The 18067-nt window shown below is 43.4% G+C and overlaps 1 protein-coding gene across 10 annotated transcripts in view; it reads right to left on the reverse strand.

Annotated features, from left to right (window-relative positions):
- Positions 1–18067, reverse strand: part of Cdc14b (cell division cycle 14B) — an 82332-nt gene that overhangs the window by 13403 nt on the left and 50862 nt on the right. For 7 of the 10 annotated variants that reach the window (XM_048447600.3, XM_048447604.3, XM_048447599.3 and 4 more), the window contains exons 6-12: positions 17542–17608; positions 16154–16216; positions 12583–12670; positions 11891–12121; positions 6359–6497; positions 6087–6246; positions 5204–5301 (exon numbers count right to left, since the gene is read on the reverse strand). In XM_048447600.3, coding sequence (XP_048303557.1) covers positions 5204–5301; positions 6087–6246; positions 6359–6497; positions 11891–12121; positions 12583–12670; positions 16154–16216; positions 17542–17608 — 846 coding nt within the window. Of the gene's footprint in view, positions 1–1674; positions 1822–5203; positions 5302–6086; positions 6247–6358; positions 6498–11890; positions 12122–12582; positions 12671–16153; positions 16217–17541; positions 17609–18067 lie in introns of all 10 variants that reach the window. The other 3 variants (XM_048447601.3, XM_048447606.3, XM_048447602.3) reach the window with 1 other exon arrangement.

Here is an 18067-nt window from a genome sequence, read left to right on the forward strand (position 1 = left end):
TTTTTATATGATGCCCCACAAAACTCTCCAATCTTCTCTAGCAACACCGTCCCCATGCATGCACTAGACATAGAACACTAAATGCTTTCTGGATAAGGTTCCAGACAACCAGCTAATGGAGTCTTAACGGTTGCTAGGCAAGGCTCTCTTACCAGCTCACAGCAACGGCCCATCACAATGGAGCAGGATTGAACTGTCACCCACAAATGAAGCTCTTTGGAAGAAAGTGATCAGGAACTTGTGACTACAAAGATCACACAATTCTTGCCTCAGCTACAGAAAAGTTTTTGCTTTTGTAAGTTGAAATCAGTAGGCAGGCTAAATGGAATGCCCTGCTTAGGCCCTGAAATGTGGTGGCAGCCCCAGGTACAGGTGACCCAACTATCTGCAGAGGTCGCCAAAGGAGGAAATCCCCAGCAGAAGCAACACTTAAGCTGAAGACATCTGAGCCTGAAGACAAATATTAGAAGCAACTCCACCCACTCAGAACATCCTGGCCACTGGGAATGGTCTGAGAAGAACTATAAAAGGCATCACCGCTCTTCAGTTGATGATAAAAAAAGGCAAAACAATTTTTTTTTAAATTCTACAGAAACATGAGTGTGAGACTATAAATTCACCTAAGATATTCAAGAAAATGCCATAAACAAAAATGTGTTCAGTAGGTTTTCTTTAATCTTCAAGAACTGACTCTGATTAATTTTTTATCTTTCTCAGTCATATGAAAACACTCAACAGAGCCACAAAGGACCAGGGTTGGTTGCAATGCACTTTTACTTTGGAAGAGATCCTAGAAAGGAATTGTGCATGCTTTGGTAATTTCTAAGTCCAAGCTGGGACAAGAAGAGTCGTTTTTCGAATGAACAGAAGAAAGGTTACGGAAAACAAATAGACATGGGGTGTTATTGCTGTGCGACAAAGTCTCCCTCTGTGGGCCTCAACTGTGGTGCTTCACATGGGCGTTTCCCGCCACACTCTGCTGAAAAGAAGATGACAGGTCTCAAGAGACTACAAACCTGGGTACACAATCTAATAAAGACAGTCTAGCTACGCTTGAGAAAGGAAGAAGGCAGAGTCTAGAGACTGTCAGGTGGAAAACTGAGCAGGAAGGAGCCAGCCAGCTCCGTCTCCTAGTCTCACTCAACACAGAGGAGGATGGGACAAGACCGTGGATGCTCTACCACCACCGACAGGAGACTTGAAGAGAGATGCTCCATGGGCAGAAATCACGCTACCGTCCTCACTACTACAAACCCAAACTTTGCTAAAGTAAGAATGGAGATAAAACCCTTGTGACTGGAGACACACTCAAGGTACAGAACATGAGAGGTGTGTGCAGCCCCTGGGAGAAAGGAGGTCACACTAATTAGCCCAACTACCTAAACATTTCTACAGGAAAGAGAACTATTCCAAAGTCCACTTACATAAATAACTAGCACAACTTTCAAAAATGGGGGTCATCTTTCAGCATTCTTGGCTTCAAAGGATCATTGAGGTCCCGCCCCATCCCCTGCTGCTACCACCATGCCATTCATGGAAAAGATTCAGAAAGCGAACCCTGGAAAATAAGCAAACCAAAACAGCCAGGAGAGCCAGAAGGAGAGACACATGCACCTTAAAAACCACGCTGGACAACAGGGCAAGGCAGGAGAGAAACGGGAACAAGACACTTACACAGCAAACTATCTGTCAAAGAGTCCGGATGGCTACTGTGTTCTGAAGCCATCAAGACAGAACAGCAGGGTGGGAAGGATGTAGTCACACACAATCCACCAGATGGCAACACTACACAGTGCAGAGGTCAGCACAGCTAGGGGACATCTGGAAAGGGCGGAGGGGAAAGAACAGATGTTCACATTGGGAAGCCAAAACAAATCCTGTAATAAAACACAGAGTCGCCTGTGGATTTAAGATACCCTAAAAGTCCCAAAGCATCAACTGTGATGGCAAAGGGGCAGGAAAGAGGGTGGTGGTGGTGTTCCAATTTCTGTTGAGACAAAATTGCTGACTTTAGTTTAGCACACAGAAACAAATGGTTAGACTCCATATCTAGCTGCATAACCATTCCACCATCCTGAGTTAACAACACATATTTGGCCATAGTCAAATAATTCATTATGCTCATATAAAACTCTACACCTGCGCACAGGGAGAAAAGGAGGCAGAAACAACCTACACAGACTGTCAAGATCAGGAGGCGTGGCTATGAACAGGGAACTGAGTTTTAGTTGGAAGTCCAGGTGATCTGCAGACTTGACAGCAGGGATCACAGAAGCCATCAACTTCACTGCTGTGGTCACGCTATGCATGGTCCCTTGTTTTCTTTACACAACCTGAGGTGATTTGGAAAAGATGAACCTCACAGCCTTGGGAGTTTAAACGCTTAGTCTGCAGTTGGGCAGATAGTTTGGGTAGCTGTAGGAGGTGTGGCCTTGATGGGGGGAGTATGTTATTGGAGTGGGCTTTGAGGTCTCAAAGCCTCTTGCTATTTATTCCCAGGTGGCCTGCCACTATGCATGATGTCACTTCCCTGTGATGCTGATGGGCTCCAACCGCCTGGAACAAAAAGCCCAAATACACATTTCCTTCTATAAGCTGCCTTGGTTATGGTGTTGTACCATAGCAATGGAAAAGTAACGGATACACACTCAAAATTTAATATTTATTTTCCTTTTCCCTCCTTTTCCCTTCTTTCTTAAGACCAAGTCTCCTATTGCCTAGGCTGGGCTTGACTTTACTATGTAGTTGAGTATGACCTTGAACTTCTGAACTTCCTACGCCACCTTTCTAGGATTACAAGTGTATACCACATACCCAGTTTCTTGTGTGTGTGCTGGAGGTATTCACATGTGAGCACACACCTGTGTGGATGTGTGTGGAAGACAGAGGTCAATGCCAGGGTCTTCTCAATTGTTTTACACCTTATTTTCACTTACTGACTACAATGTTATCTCAGTTGGTAGCGGCATGCAAACAGGGTGTCTGCACGATAGATCTTCATTTGTTCCTCTGGTAAAACTCAAAGCTTAAGAGTTATTTTTCTTTGTTGAAATATTCACTTGTCTTTTTTGCACTGTTGGATTTAAGTGCTTTTTCTACAGTGATTGTATGTTTCTACCTTATGACCATGTAGGGTCAACTGCGACCCAGCCTCCATGCATTCTTTCCTGGAGATCTAACACAGAAAGTTAGTGGCACACAGAGGGACGGGCCATCTGGTGGTCAGCACTGTCATCTTGAAGGAAAATAGATTATCCATCCAAGAGGCAAGGCGTGTCTGAGGGGGGTTATCTAAGATTAACTGAGATGGGAAAACCCACCTGGAGTGGTGCCATCCCCGGAAGGAGAAAGTTGGCTGAGCACACACAGGCATCGAATGACATGTGACCAAGTGCCTCCTCGGTCTCCTGCCCTGACTTTTCCACCGTGATGAATTACACTGTGAGCCTAAATAACACCGCCTCCAGTGTTTTAAACACAGCAACAGCAAAAGCTTTGGCACCTACCATTCTTTTGTTCTTTTTAACCCCAGTGGGGGAAGGGCATAACTAAACAAATGCCTGCAGAAGGCCAGTTTTTTCACCCAGTCTTTCCTAAATCCCTCTCTCCTTTCTTCCTTCCCTCTCTTCCTTTTCCAACAGTGAGGAGGATTAAATCCCAGCCCCCTGCAAGCACTCTCCCACTGAGCTCAGCCCAAACCCTCTCGCTGCTTTCATTCATTGAGAACAGCGCCTCACATACTCTGCTGAGTGGAGGAACATCTGACATCTTCTGCCAGTTCCAAAGGTCTTTAAATTTTAGTCTCCATACACCCAAGGCTATGAATTACATAATCTCAGCGTCCCTAAGAAAGAGATCTCTAAATAACTTGAGTTCCAGAAAACATATTTCTGAAGGTGAAATTTCCTGAAAGTTCTATTTAACAAGAATTAAAAAAAAAAAGATTTATCTTTTTATTTGTGTGCGCACCTGCAGAGAGCAGGGGCTCCCTGGAACTGGAGTTGCAGATGATTGTGTGCTGCTGGATCTGGGTACTGCTGGGAGGCAAACTTGGGCAGCTAGTTCTCTCAAACAACTGAGCCATCTCTCTAGCTGATAACAAGAACTTTTGACCAAGCAGAATTTGTATCCCCTAACTTCTGACTTGGCTTTTGAATGTAGGATAAAATAATCTATTAAAAATTAAACTGGCAATGGACAGTCTTAACACAAAAAGTGTGTGTAACCCACAAAAGCATCTGCTTCCTAGGATTTGCAATTCAAAGAGTATCGTGTCCCACCCACGAACCAGGCCAGGAGTAAGGGTCAGGAAAAAAGGCTTGCTAGAAATAAGAATCTTAGGGCTGGAAAGATGGCTCAGAGGTAAGAGCACTGGCTGAGTTCAATTCCCAGCAACCACATTGTGGCTCACAACCATCTGTAATGAGATCTGGCGCCCTATTCTGAAAAGTGTATATATAATAAATAAATTAATTTAAAAAAAAAAGAAAGAAAGAAGAATCCCACGCCAAAACAACTAGAAGTTGCATTACTAAGGTAAGCTCCCACAGGTCTCAAAAGCTCAGCTGGGTCTGTGGAGAGCTGCTAGGAGGCTGCATAGTATTTGTACACAAATTGGTTCCCTGTAGTTGGAGCCAAATTAACACAAGTGCTAAAGAAGTTCATGTGGGGATAAAGACACCCACTTCTAAAACTTCCTATTGTTCTAAATCTCTGTCAACAATTTGAAACTAATTCTCCAGACCCCCCCCCCAAAAAAATTGTAAGAACATAATTTGGGGACAAGTTTATCCTTACCCTGAGATGATATAATGATTTTAAGACACCACATGACAACTGACCCCATCCTCCTGAGTGCAGACTGACAACCGACACGCAATCATCTTAATAACTACGGCCAACTCTGTTATCCTGGTCTTGACATCCACAGTTCCTCTCTTGAGGGTGTCACAGCAGACTGTCTCTGAAGAAAACTTTGCTAATATTGCTTTCTTACCTATCATGGCTCCTGAGGCTTACAACACAACACAGAGATAAATGAAGGGCTGAGCGCTTCCTGAGTGAGCACCTATAGATTTTCAATCACACGTGTGATCACTGCATCATAGGTGTACAGCTAGGGAGAAAAGAATGCAGGGAAAACGCCCACTAGGGACCTACATGCTATAAACAAGGATAAGCACAGCGAAGGAAAACCACTCACGTGAGGGGGATAGTGTTGGCTTTGGACTGTCTCCGACTTTTCAGGGCCCGAAGCTTGTCTCCTTGTGTTACTCCACTGATTTCATCATCATCACTATACTGTGTGGATTAAAACAACAGCAACAACAGAAAAGGAAAACACTGAGCTCTTAAACTTAGGTTCCTATTGAAGCAAAGTGGCTACTTATCCAGACACACACAGGCGTACACACACACACACAGGCGCGCGTGCGCGCGCGCGCACACACACACACACACACACAGAAACATGCAAGCTCATAACAAGCACACTCAGAGGCATGGATGAGCACTCAGAGAGGCGTGTGTTCATTCGCACATGCAAACACGCTAAGTTTCTTCTGAATGCTACAACAGTTTTCAAAAATCAAACTATCAGCCATATATTTCAAGATAGTCAAAGCTAACTTCTGGAGTCACCAGACCCAAAGCCCTCATATGTAAAACAGTAAAGATACGCAACAGGCTTTTGGTATTAGAACTTGTAACAGTTTGGACATTTGTTCATTACCCCTTAGCCTAGGATTGCTGCCTGCTGAACCTGCAGCTCTTTGAAAGTTCTCCATTTGAACCACTAAAGTGGCTAAGAGGACGGGACGCTGGGGCGGGGGAGTGACCAGATCCATCTGAAGATAGCTCCCTACTGCTAACTTCCATCTGTGTTTAGGAAGTAAGACATGCTAAGAGCACACAGCTTTCTTTCCAGTCAAACACTTCCAGAGAGGGTTGTCTCTTAACACAACTGTGTGGTGACAGCCCCTCCAAAGCCACTTTATTATCTTTACCTACGATTTTCTCCATGCCCTACAAGGATCTCAACAGCATTTACAGCAATAACAACAGCGTGATCGGGATGGTTCCATTACCGGCTCTGGCTCTTGATTGTCTTGATTCTCAAGCCCACTTAAGGAAATGTCGTCAATATCCGAGAGTTGTTTGGAGAAGGCTGTCCTGAGGGGTCCATTCTCCTGCCCTCTCAACTTCTGACGGTAATAGTCGCCTTCCAGCCAGAGGCTTGACTGTTTCCTAGGGTGTTTTAAACAACAACAAAATACAGCTTTCCATTAAGGACACCCTCCCCTCCCCCGCCCCTACTCACACTCCTGTTGTTACAGGAGACAGCTTCCAGGGTACTTACATGACCAGAAACTGCTGCTGGGGCCCAATCACAGAACCGGGTCTGCAGATTCTGAGCCAGGCAATGCTTTCGGCTGCAGTCATCCTATAATGCTTCATGAGGTAGCAGCCTATCAGAGTACCTGTTCGGCCAAGGCCAGCTAGAAAAACAAACAATCAATAAAACCTGGTTGCACATCCTCCAGAATTTTTGGGACAGAAGGAAGAAAAAAGCAAAAAAATTAAAGCCTTCCCAGGGTTTTGCCTCCCTCCACAGAGGTTCTCTGGAGTTAGTCTTAAGAGGTCTGTAAAAAGGCCAGCACCAGGTTTCACCCTCAAGACCTAAGAGGATGCAGCCTAGGAACAGAGACTGGATCCTTCTAAAATCCCCTGAGGATTCGATGTGAAGCCAAAGACTGAGAATCATTTTCTGAACAGGGATTATTTTTTTTCTCTTTTTTTTTTTCTTTTTCCTTTCCTTTTTTTTTTTTTTTTTTTTTTCTTTTTTCGGTTTTTCGAGACAGGGTTTCTCTGTAGCTTTGGAGCCTGTCCTGGAACTAGCTTTTGTAGACCAGGCTGGCCTCGAACTCACAGAGATCCGCCTGCCTCTGCCTCCCGGATTAAAGGCGTGCGCCACCACCGCCTGGCCTGAACAGGGGTTCTTAAGAAATGTGGTGTTGGAGAGAGACCTAGCTGTTAAGAACACTTGTAGCACGAGTGGAGAGCTCTCACCTCCGTGAAATCTTCAGACTAAAAAGGGCAAGCCTCTGTCTCCTCCCGCCTTATACTCCTCTCTAGTGCTGGGATTAGAGGCGTGCACCACCACTGCCCAGCTCTATTATGGCTCCTGGGATTACAGGTGTGTGCCACTACTGCCTGACCTATATGGCTGACTGGTGTGGCTAGCTTTGCACTCTGATCTTCAGGTGAGCTTTATTTATTAAACCACAAATAAAATATCACTATATTTCTTTTTGTCTAAAATTTAAAAAAAAAGAAAGTTATTTGTACTCCAAGCACTCACTGCTCTTACAGAAGACCCAGATTCAGTTTCCAGCACCCACTACCAGGTGGCTTATAACTGACTGTAACTCCATTTCTAGGAGATCAGACACTCTCTGGCTCAAAGGCACCTGCACACGTTCACACACACATGCACATAAATAAAAATAATTTTTTAAGAAGCGTTTTCTGGGGCTGGAGAGATGGCTCAGTGGTTAAGAGCATTGCCTGCTCTTCCAAAGGTCCTGAGTTCAATTCCCGGCAACCACATGGTGGCTCACAACCATCTGTAATGAGGTCTGGTGCCCTCTTCTGGTGTGCAGACATACACACAGACAGAATATTGTATACATAATAAATAAATAAATATTTTTTAAAAAAAGAAGTGTTTTCTGCCCAAGCCTTACATCCGCTATCACATCCAACAGTACATCTGTACCTGCTCACGCTCTGCTTTAGCTGAGGACATGTTAGACAAGCACTCTGCCCTAAACTATACCCTCAACTCTTTTCCTTTTCTTTAATGCTTCCCCCTGTTTGTGTGTGCGTCTGTATGTGGTGTGCATGTGAGTGTGTATGTATGGTTGCATTCTGGGAGGGCACATGCATGAGGAAGTCCTAAGTAGAAGTCTAAGAGTCTTCCTTCATTCACTAAGGCAGGATTTCTGAATTGAATCCGACAGATCTCACCCAAATGGTTGGTTTGGCTAGCTAGTGTGGAAATCCTGTCTCTTCCCTTCCTGTAACTATCGGTGGACTACATGACCACCCAGCGTTTATATGTGTCCTGGAAATCTGAACTCCTGTCTCACGCTTGGCGTGGCAGAACGTTAGATGCTGAGTCATTTCTTGGCCTTCTTCTCTCCTACAGAGACCGTCAAGATTAACTCCTATGATGCTGTGTCAACTTGGAAGGAATTTCTGGTTAAAATCAGCATTTCAATTGGTGCCATTTTTAGCAAGCATAATGTGGGCAGTCCTCTTCCAATCCATTCAAAGTCTGAACAGAACAAAAAGACTAGCTTTCTTTCCACCTGAAAGCGGGTCTGCCTTCACACCTCCAGGCAGGCAGCTCATGGTACAGATGACGGATGGACTCACCGACTCCACAATTTCTTTTAATAAACCATGCTATATATAATCATGCTATTGCTTTCGCTCTCTAGAGGACCTTCCCGCATCCACACGATTTATAAAAGGGGTCCCACTGAAGCAACATGCAACGGTGGCAGTGGCTTTGGAACTGGAACTATATGGGAGAGAACAGAGGCAGCTATTAGGGAAAACCACCCCAGATCAGAGCAAGCAATGAACAGTTTCCGTCTCTTGCAACCCACAGGCTGACAGTGGCTGTGGGCTTTTTATACACGGCTTTTATTATGTTGAGACAGTTTCCTACTTTGTTCTCTGTGGTTTTATCGCAAAAGGGAGGGGCTGAATTCCATCAAATGCCATTCCTGTATTAGCAGAGCTGATGATGTGGTTTTTGGAATTCACTGTTGCCGTGGAGATTCACACTGACTTTTCTATGTTGCACTACTTCTGTGATTCCAGGACAAACACTTTATTAGCGTGACTATTTTACTGTATTATATTATCTCCTGTACCCCAGACTGGCCTCAAACTCACTATATGGCTGAGAATAATCTTGAATTCTGATCCTCCTGCGTCCATGTCCTCAACGCTAAGTCTGTGACACTTGGGTTAGGCAGTACTCCAAAGCAAGCCCTCTACCAACAGAGACCCAGCTCCCTGTAATCCATTTATATGTTACTGAGCTCAGCTGGTAAACACTTCTGTTCAGGATGCTTACAATGTTGACAGTACCTTACAACTTCTTTGTGTTTGGGAGCAAGGCAATCCTAGCCTCATACAACAACTTGTGGTCTTCATTCTCTTAAATTTTGAGTAAGTCTCTGGGAATCAGTGTTATTCACAGGAGATAAGCACGGTCCAGTGTTTTTCCTTCACTTGGAAACTTCGCTTCATTTCAGCCTTCTCCATGTTTTAGACTTTAAACCCACCGTCTACGTCTCACAGTAACTCAGTCTTGGTAGGCTTTGTGTTTCCAGGAATTTTCCACTTCATCTCCATTACCCAACTTTCTGTTCTGCAACTGCTCACTGTAATCTTGATCATTCTCAACCTCAGACCCTTGAGATATGGTGTCTCCGTGACCCCAGAGCTTGCTGGTTTCAGCTAGGCTGACAGGCTGCTATGTCCAGCCATCTTCCTGTGTGTCCTAAGCCTTGTGCAGAGATTATGGGTACATTCGGCCTTGCATAACTTTTTACACATGGATCCAAGTTTAGGTCCTCTTGTCATTTCTATAGGCTCTCCATTAGTGTCTCCAATGACACTTCTCGATTTAATAATCTGAGCCTTTTCTCCTTTCTCTTCATCAATATAACACACAAAGGTTTGTGTGTTTTGTCAGACTTTGTACAGAACCAATCCTGGATTTTTGTACTGGTTTCCAATCTTTTTAATGTTACAGTATTTTTATTACAGTAATGACAATATCAAAAGCTATTACTAGTCTTTAACTGTCCGCGTGCATATTTACCTCTACCAGAAATACTTGCTTCTTGGTAAGGCTTTGAGTCACTGTGTGCGGTCTTTCCACTCTACCGAACAGAGCACAGGTCAAGTTGTAACAGTTCCCCCAGCACGTGACCATCTGAGGGTAGTTTAATTTCTCCTTATTTTTGAGGGAATTTTGAAGACTTACAGGACTCTTGGTTGTAGGGTTTTTCCTTCAGCAATTGGATTAGTATCAATTCACTGCCTCTGGCTTCCATGGCCTCTAACGGAAGATCTGGTAACCAGTTTCCTCTCTTGCTTCTTCCAGTGTCTGTCTTTAGACGGTCTCATTATAACGTATCTTCATGTTAGTTTCTGTGTTGGCTTTGTTTGGAGTTTGCTGAGTTTGGAGAAGGTTTACATTCATGTCTTTCATCAAAGTGGGAAAATTTTTCCAGGCCAAGAGTTTTACTCCTTTCCCCCTCTCCTCTGCTGGAGCTTCCTCCACACACATCTGGTCTACGGGCTCCATCCCACAACTATGCTAGACCTGGTGACTTTTTCTTCTCTCTCTCTCTCAAATGTATATTGGGGTTTTGGCTGTATGTATGTCTGTGTGAGGCTTTACATTCCCTGGAATGTGAGTTACATACAGACAGTTGTGAACTGCCATGTGGGTCCTGGGAATGGAACTCATATCCTTTGGAAGAGCAGCCAGAGTGGCCAGTGCGCTTAACCACTGAGCCATCTCTCCAGTTCCTGCCTGGTGACATTTTAATGGTTCTGTTCTGCCCTTTACCGTCCTACTTCTTCCTTCTGCATGAGCAAGTCTGCTTTGGAACCCTGTCAGTAAGTTTTTAAACATATTTCCAGAACTGCTTTTTGGGTTCACTTTGTGGTTTTTGTCTTCTATTGACACTTAGATTTTGCTCACCCCCCCCCATTTTCCCTTATTTTCTTTTCACCATGAGCACCGTTGAGGGTACTGTTTTAAATCATCTAGAGACTCCACTATCTGATCCCTGTCAAGGATAGCTGCATTTTGTTTTGTTTCTCGAGTCAGGGTTTCTCTATGTAACAGTCCTGGCTGTCCTGGAACTCTCTTTGTAAACCAGGCTGGCCTCAAATTCACTGAGATCTGCCTGCCTCTGCCTCTCAAGTTCTGGGATTACAGGTGTGCACCACCACCGTTCAACTCAAGAATATTTTTTGTGGATTTTTTTACACTTCCTGGCTCCCCTTCCACTTTACTTTTTGGTATGCCTTGTCATCTTCCACTGCAAAATGAACATTCGAATGTTGTAAGATAGCTTGATTCCTAACTACAAATACAGTTTTAATTCCAGAAGTTAATTCAGTGGTTGTTTTATTTTTTCTTTATCTTGCTATTGAAATTTTCTAAGTGAATATATCCCTTGCCTCCTTAACCAGTTCACATTAAAGTTAAATAAACTCTACTATATCCACACAGTGTGTTACTTACAGTCATTCACGGAACATTTAGTATGAGAAAATGCTACGGCTGCTGAAAAACATCTTGTCAGATCTTATTCTCCACACAGCAAGCTGCAGTAAGACCTTGCTTTGTCATTGATAATCTAAGGACTTACCACATAGGCACACGACAGACATTTGAATAAATGCACACATTTCAATGTGATAAGACTTTGTAGGGCTTATTCATGATAATAATTTACTATGCTTTTCATGATTTTAGGGTTTTAAAATCATTCTTTCTGGCCAGTGAGATGGGTTCACTGGTAACTTGAAGCCAGTCTGATGATGTGAGTTTCATCCCCAGAAACTATATGGTAAGAGAACGCAAGCACACATACACACACGCACACACACATGCACACGCGTGCGTACACACACAGGCGCACACACACACACACAATGTCATAGAAAAACTTTAAATCATTCTTTCAAAAACACAGTGTCGTATGTCTCGCCCTGTAACACAGGTGGATACGACACATATCCCACACGCACTCATCCATGGGCACTGCTCTTTAGCCCAGCCGCTTACCTTTGCAGTGCACTGCAATGGCACCCTCAACATTTTCACAAATATCCAGAAACTCTTGGACAATTGCCTCAGCAGGGGTGCTGCCATCCGGAAAGAAAAGATCATGGTGATCGAAACCAGCATCCGTAAAGCGTTTAGCATCATACATCCTTTTATTCAGACGGATAATGGTAGTTACATTGTGATTCTTAAAATATGGAATATAAGTCTCAGGAGAATGTTGGTGGTAACCTACATAAAGAAATGCACCACATCTTGTAAAATGCAGGAAGGAAAGAATGAAAAATAGTTTCACCTGAAAGAGGGTGGAAACAGAGTCTGGATGGGGGACTGAATACCAATTTGATTATAACTGTAAAAAACAAAAGTTGTAAAAAGTTAACATCCAGGCAAAACAATGCACTCAAATAACCAAGAGTGGTTAAATCATACAAACTGAGTCAGGCTTAGCATAATTCTTTGGTCTCTTTCTAAGCTGGGCTGGGTCGCCCCTCCACGGGCAACTCAGCAGCCCCATTCCCAGGAGGTAACCATGGCAATACCGGCAGTCAACCCCACAGCACAGCAGAACTCAGGACTCTTCCTCCGGTCTCACTCAGATTCTCAAACAGCTGAGAGAACAGGCATCCTCTACCATGCCCAGCTCGTCCTTCTATTTCAAAAGGCTACAATGGTTCCATAGTTTTGCATACCACTTTCAAGCCTGGATCTTGAATGAGGTCCACAGAAGGCAAGAAACCGCTCTGGTATTATCCAGTTAAAATCTCCATTTTCTGCTTTCTGCAAAGGAAGACCAGGACAAATAACCTTTGAACCCCATCTCCTTCCACCTCCCTTCTCAGTACTCTGAGTTCCAAGCCATCGGCGTTAGCATGTCGGTTGTTTATTAGTGATCACAAGATAGAACTCTATTGTGCCCTGCTGTGAGTATTCCCAAGGGATGGTTAAGCTTCCCGGTGTCAATCACTTTGTTTTAAAAGTATTTCTTTGCTTAGGTCATCAGCCTAGAAAACATGCTTTGTACTCAGTTACTTTATTTCAGCTACCTGGGTATTTTATCTGAAAAAATTCTTATGATAGGAAACTAATTCCTAGTAAGGAAGCAAACGTGTCTAGTGTATGAGGACTCTAAAAGGTCTCTCACGCATTATCCTAAACAGATGAGTAACTTGCTATGTAAACAATTTTAATTTTGACTCCCTGAGTAAAAGCAGGAAAAGTGTCAGATAGAAGCATGGTCTCCACTGCTTCCATTTAACAAGAGGGAAACAAGAAAACACACTTTATGCTTTGTGTGTGTGCGTGCAGAGGACAGAGGACAGCCTAACTTTTTTTTTTTTTTTTTTTTTGCGTGTGCGTGCAGAGGACAGAGGACAGCCTAACTTTTTTTTTTTTTTTTTTTTTTTTTTTTAGGCAGGGTCTCACCGTAACCTTGGATGGTCTGGACCTGCTATATAGACAAGGATGCCCTTCAACTCAACAGAGCTCTGTCTGCCACTGCCTTCCAAGGGCTGGGATTATAAGCATGCACCACCACGCCCAGCAGAACATGACTTTTAAAAAAATAAAAAGCAACTGACTGTGAGAGAGAGAATCAGCGCCAGCAGAAGAAACCCCGGGCTTCATGTGCCGACTGCTATTTTTAACATTTCATACACCTAGAAAAAGCATTTTTAAGTGTGTATGTGCGTATGGTGCACGTGTATGTGTGCATGTTCACATGTGTGGAAGCCCAAAGTTGACATCTGATGTTCAATCACTTTCTGCTTCATTTATCGGAACATGGTCTCTTGCTAAAGCCAGAGCTGGCAGACACTAACTAGGGCGCTCTGGCCCACTCCTGGAATCATCTGTCTCTTTCTTTCAAGTGCTGGGATTACAGGTCTCAGCCATGTGTGCCTGCCTGCCTGCCTGGCTTTTATGTGTCTTCTGGGGATTCAAACTCAGGCCCTCAAGCTGTGTAGCAAGAAGTACTTTATCCGCTGAGCCCTCTCCCCAGCCCCGTGAAAGTATATTTTATTTTACACGTTTAATTTTATGGTGACAAGCCAAAAAAAGAAAAGAAAAGAAAAAGGGGATCTTTGTAATTTATACACTCAAATCTACACAGTCACTGAAGGACAAGGGTAAGCTGCATATTGCCATTACAAGGAGGATACAGTTGCCATGAGCGAGCCCCAAGGATATGCTCTATTTTTGCCATGAAAACGCCCAGATCATCAACAAAACACTTCAGTTCCACTTCAGACTTCTAAATAAAAGCTCTTTAGAAACTGACAGCAAAAGCTAATTATCAATGGACTTGGGATATGAATGCATGGAGGACTGTCTAAAGAGCCTCCTCTCCTCAAAATAACTACAGCTTTCCTGCCTCCTAAGGCCTCATTGGTATAATATCTTACCCATCTGTTTGGACGAGGGCATCTAGAATCAAGGATTTTCTGTTTTTTTTTTTTTTTTTTTTTTTTTTTAAATCTTTAAGTTACTATCTGTGAATTTTCCTGTCTGGACACTTTCTCCTGCCCCATCTTCTTTATCTGATAGGGTAGGTCAGGATCAGAGCTCCTGGCAGGTCCAGAGACTTCAGTGTCTGGTAAAAATAATCCACATTCCCACATGAGAGTGTGTGCTTGTGTATGCAAATGTGTATGTGTGTAAGTGTATGTGTGTGTGTGTATATGTGCGTGTGTGTGTGTGTGTATAGGCCAGAGGTCAACTTCCTCTCCACCTTATAGAGATACTTGTTTATATTTTAATAAATAAAGCTTACCTGAAGATCAGAAGGTAAAACTAAGCCACTAGAGGCCAGGCAGTGGTGTCACACTCCTTTAATCCCAGTACTAGGGAGTGACAGGCCTTTAATCCCAGCACTAAAGGGGAATATAAAACGGGAAGGGACAAAGGCTCAGGGCTCAGTATGCAGCCGCTCTGCCTTGGGGGAGGTAGGATTTTTCTGTGGCTTGGTTGCTTTGCTTTTCTCATCTTCGGCTAGAACCCCAACATCGGTCTCTGGGTTATTACTCGTGTTGCACCACCTTATTTTTTGAGACAAGTTTCCTCACTGAATCTGGAGCTAGAAGAGCTGACCAGTGGGCCCCTGGGATACTGCTCTTTGTACCTCCCCAGTGCTGGCATTAGAGATGTTTGCTGCCACGCTGGGTTCCTTTCTTGGGCGCTGAGATCTAAATCAGGTTCTTGCTCTCACACAATAACCATTTTATCTACTGAGTCATCTCCCCAGCTCTGCTCCTGGATTTTTTAACGTGCAGATTCCAGTAAAATGCTCACTCTTTTATTTAAAACATTTGGGGCTTTTTGTTTTTAGATAGGGTGTCACTATGTAGCCTGAAAAACTCACTATGTGAGACCAGGCTGGCCTCAAACACGCAGAGAGCTACCTGAGTACTGGGATTAAAGGTGTCTGACACCAGGCTTGGTTATTTGGGCTTAGTTTTCATAACTGGAGGCTCTAACAACAGGCAAAGATACTCTGGTGGTCACTAGACAACAACTAATTACCTTTCTGTGCTCATACCGAGGACCTCAAAACCTGTATCCCCACCACTACAGGAAGGCCACCAAGACTAAAAACAGAATTTAAACTAAGCATTGCAAAGACTATATCAACGAATACCTGTTCACCCTGGAACCACGTATTAAACTCGGAAATCTGCCTCTGTCTCCTGAGTGCTGGGAATTTTTTTTTTTTTTTTAATTTTTCAAGACAGGGTTTTTCTGTGTAACAGCCCAGGCTGTCCTGGAACTAGCTCTGTAGACCAGGCTGGCCTCGAACTCACGGAGATCCACCCGCTGCTGCCTCCCGAGTGCTGGGATTAAAGGTGTGTGCCACCACCGGTCACCACTGCCAAGCTGTTCCTACATCTTAAATGTTTTCAGCACACACACTGCAGAGATAACACGTGTGGATGAGCTTGACTCTGGGACCCATTTCCCAAGCACATATCCATCAAAACATCATCCCAGCCAGTGGGGTGACTTAACAGGTCAAGTTTTGCCACACAAGCTTGATGACCAGAATTTGAGCCCCAGAACCTACGTAGATGTGAAAGGAGAAAATTGGCTCTGCTAAGTTGTCCTCTGACCTCCCAAGCTCACCAATGCACATCATACACACACACAATAAATAATAACAACAGTAACAACAACTTAAAAGCATTGTTTTGTGCACTAATATAGATATGCTGGTCAATGGCACTTCAGTGGAGTGTGGGGTAGGGAGACTGAGAAGCGCAGGGAACTTACTTCATAGTGTTCATATTCGTCAAGGTTAAATGCGTTGAAATTTAAAAAGCCATACTGCATTGCCTAAAATATGAAAGAAAAACTTTTTAAGAACAAAGGTATAAACAAAAAAGCAATGTCCTACCCAATTTTCTACTAAGCACCAGGAAACATCCTAGAAAGTATCACTGTATTCATGTTGAGCAATTTCTAAGGCTATGGGAGTTTTGTTCACCTATTTGTTGCTGGGCCCTATGCCATACCCCCAGCCCTGAAACTTTCTGACAAAGCAATTGTGACTCACTTGTTTTTATATAAGACTTTGTAACAATGTTGAACTCAAAGTTCAATGCCTGGAAAGAAAACTGAGTCTCAGGTTACTGTGTTGTTGGTACAGGGGCTGGGACCTAGGACATTGCATATGCTAACCCAACAATGTCACCTAGCAATAGTCTTGGCCCCACAGCTACTATGTTACAGATACATAAACAGAACTTGGAAGAAAAAAGTATTCAACTTTTTTATTTTAAATCAGACACACTCAAAACTAATACTGTATCTAGAACCAAATCACTTAACTCTTATTTGTGCCTTATTTTTGTGATGCTAGGGTTGAACCCTTGGCCTCTCACATGCTACACTGCCATGGGACAATGGTCTTTTATCCTGTCACTTTTATTATTTTTAATAAAACGTTGATTGGCCAAGTATAGGCGGGGGCGACCAGGCAGGAAGTAGAGGTGGGGCAATGAGAACAGGAGAATTGTGGAAAGAGAAAAGCTCAGTCTACAGTCGTGACCCAGCCTCAGAGGAAGCAAGATGTGACACCAAGCCACGTGGTTAACACAGATAAAAATAATGGGTTAGTGTAAAATGTAAGAATTAGTTAATAAGAAGCCTGAGCTAACAGGCTAATCAGTTTATAATTAATTTAGACCTCGGTGAATTTATTTGGGATAAACGGCTGCAGGACTGAGCAGGACAGAAACCTCAGTCAACACAAATAAGGTACCAAGCCATGTGGCTAACACAGACAAGAATTATGGGCTGATATAAGTTATAAGAATTAATTAATAAAAAGCCTGAGCTCTGGGCCAATCAGTTTATGATTAATGTAGGCCTCTCTGTGATTTTTTTTTAATGGCTGCAGGAACCAGGCAGGACAGAAACCTAAGTCAACACTACACTAGTGCTCAACCAACTGAGTGACAAACCCAGCCTGTCTCCTGCCCGTGCCTATTCCATCCCATGCATGCACAGAAGCAATGAAAAACTCAGAATGAGCTGTCTATCGCTCTGGGGTCCCTTTAATGTTAACTGGGAATGGAATACTTCTGACCTCACACCCCTCTTTGGAAGAAATTCTAACAGAGCTGTGTAGAACGCCTCATCTTCTCCAAGACACTCACCTTCTTTACTGCGTGAAAACAGTCGAGAAGTGTAATATAGAAACTGCAGCTTCCGTAGGCAGCATCTCTGAAATTCCCAAAGTGTTACTCTGTTAATGTTCTACAGCATACTCACCCCAGACAAAGCTGGCTAGAAGTCAATGCTCCACTGATCTCTAAAGTACAGTCCCAAGCATTTTGTTCCTATAGCTATACCACAACTTTGAACAATTTAACTGGGTAACTTTTTCCTAATTCTTTTTTTTTTTAATTTAACTCGATTTTATGCACACTGGGGTAAGAATCTGTGGAACTGGAATTACAGACTGTTGTGAGCTGCCATGTGGGTAACTGGGAATTGAATCCAGGTCCTCTGGAAAAGCAACCAGTGCTCTTAACTGCTGAGCCATCTCTCCTGATTCCTTTCTAATTCTTAAGGGTCAAAATTCCAATAAAATCACAAGAGCAAAAGAGCATCCAAACCTTTGGGGAAAAAAAAATCACTCCATATCTGAGCAAGTGGACAATTAGCCAACAGACAGTTAAA

Source organism: Myodes glareolus, chromosome 14 (genome assembly GCF_982192425.1).
Source record: "Myodes glareolus chromosome 14, mMyoGla1.1, whole genome shotgun sequence".
NCBI lineage: Eukaryota > Metazoa > Chordata > Mammalia > Rodentia > Cricetidae > Myodes > Myodes glareolus.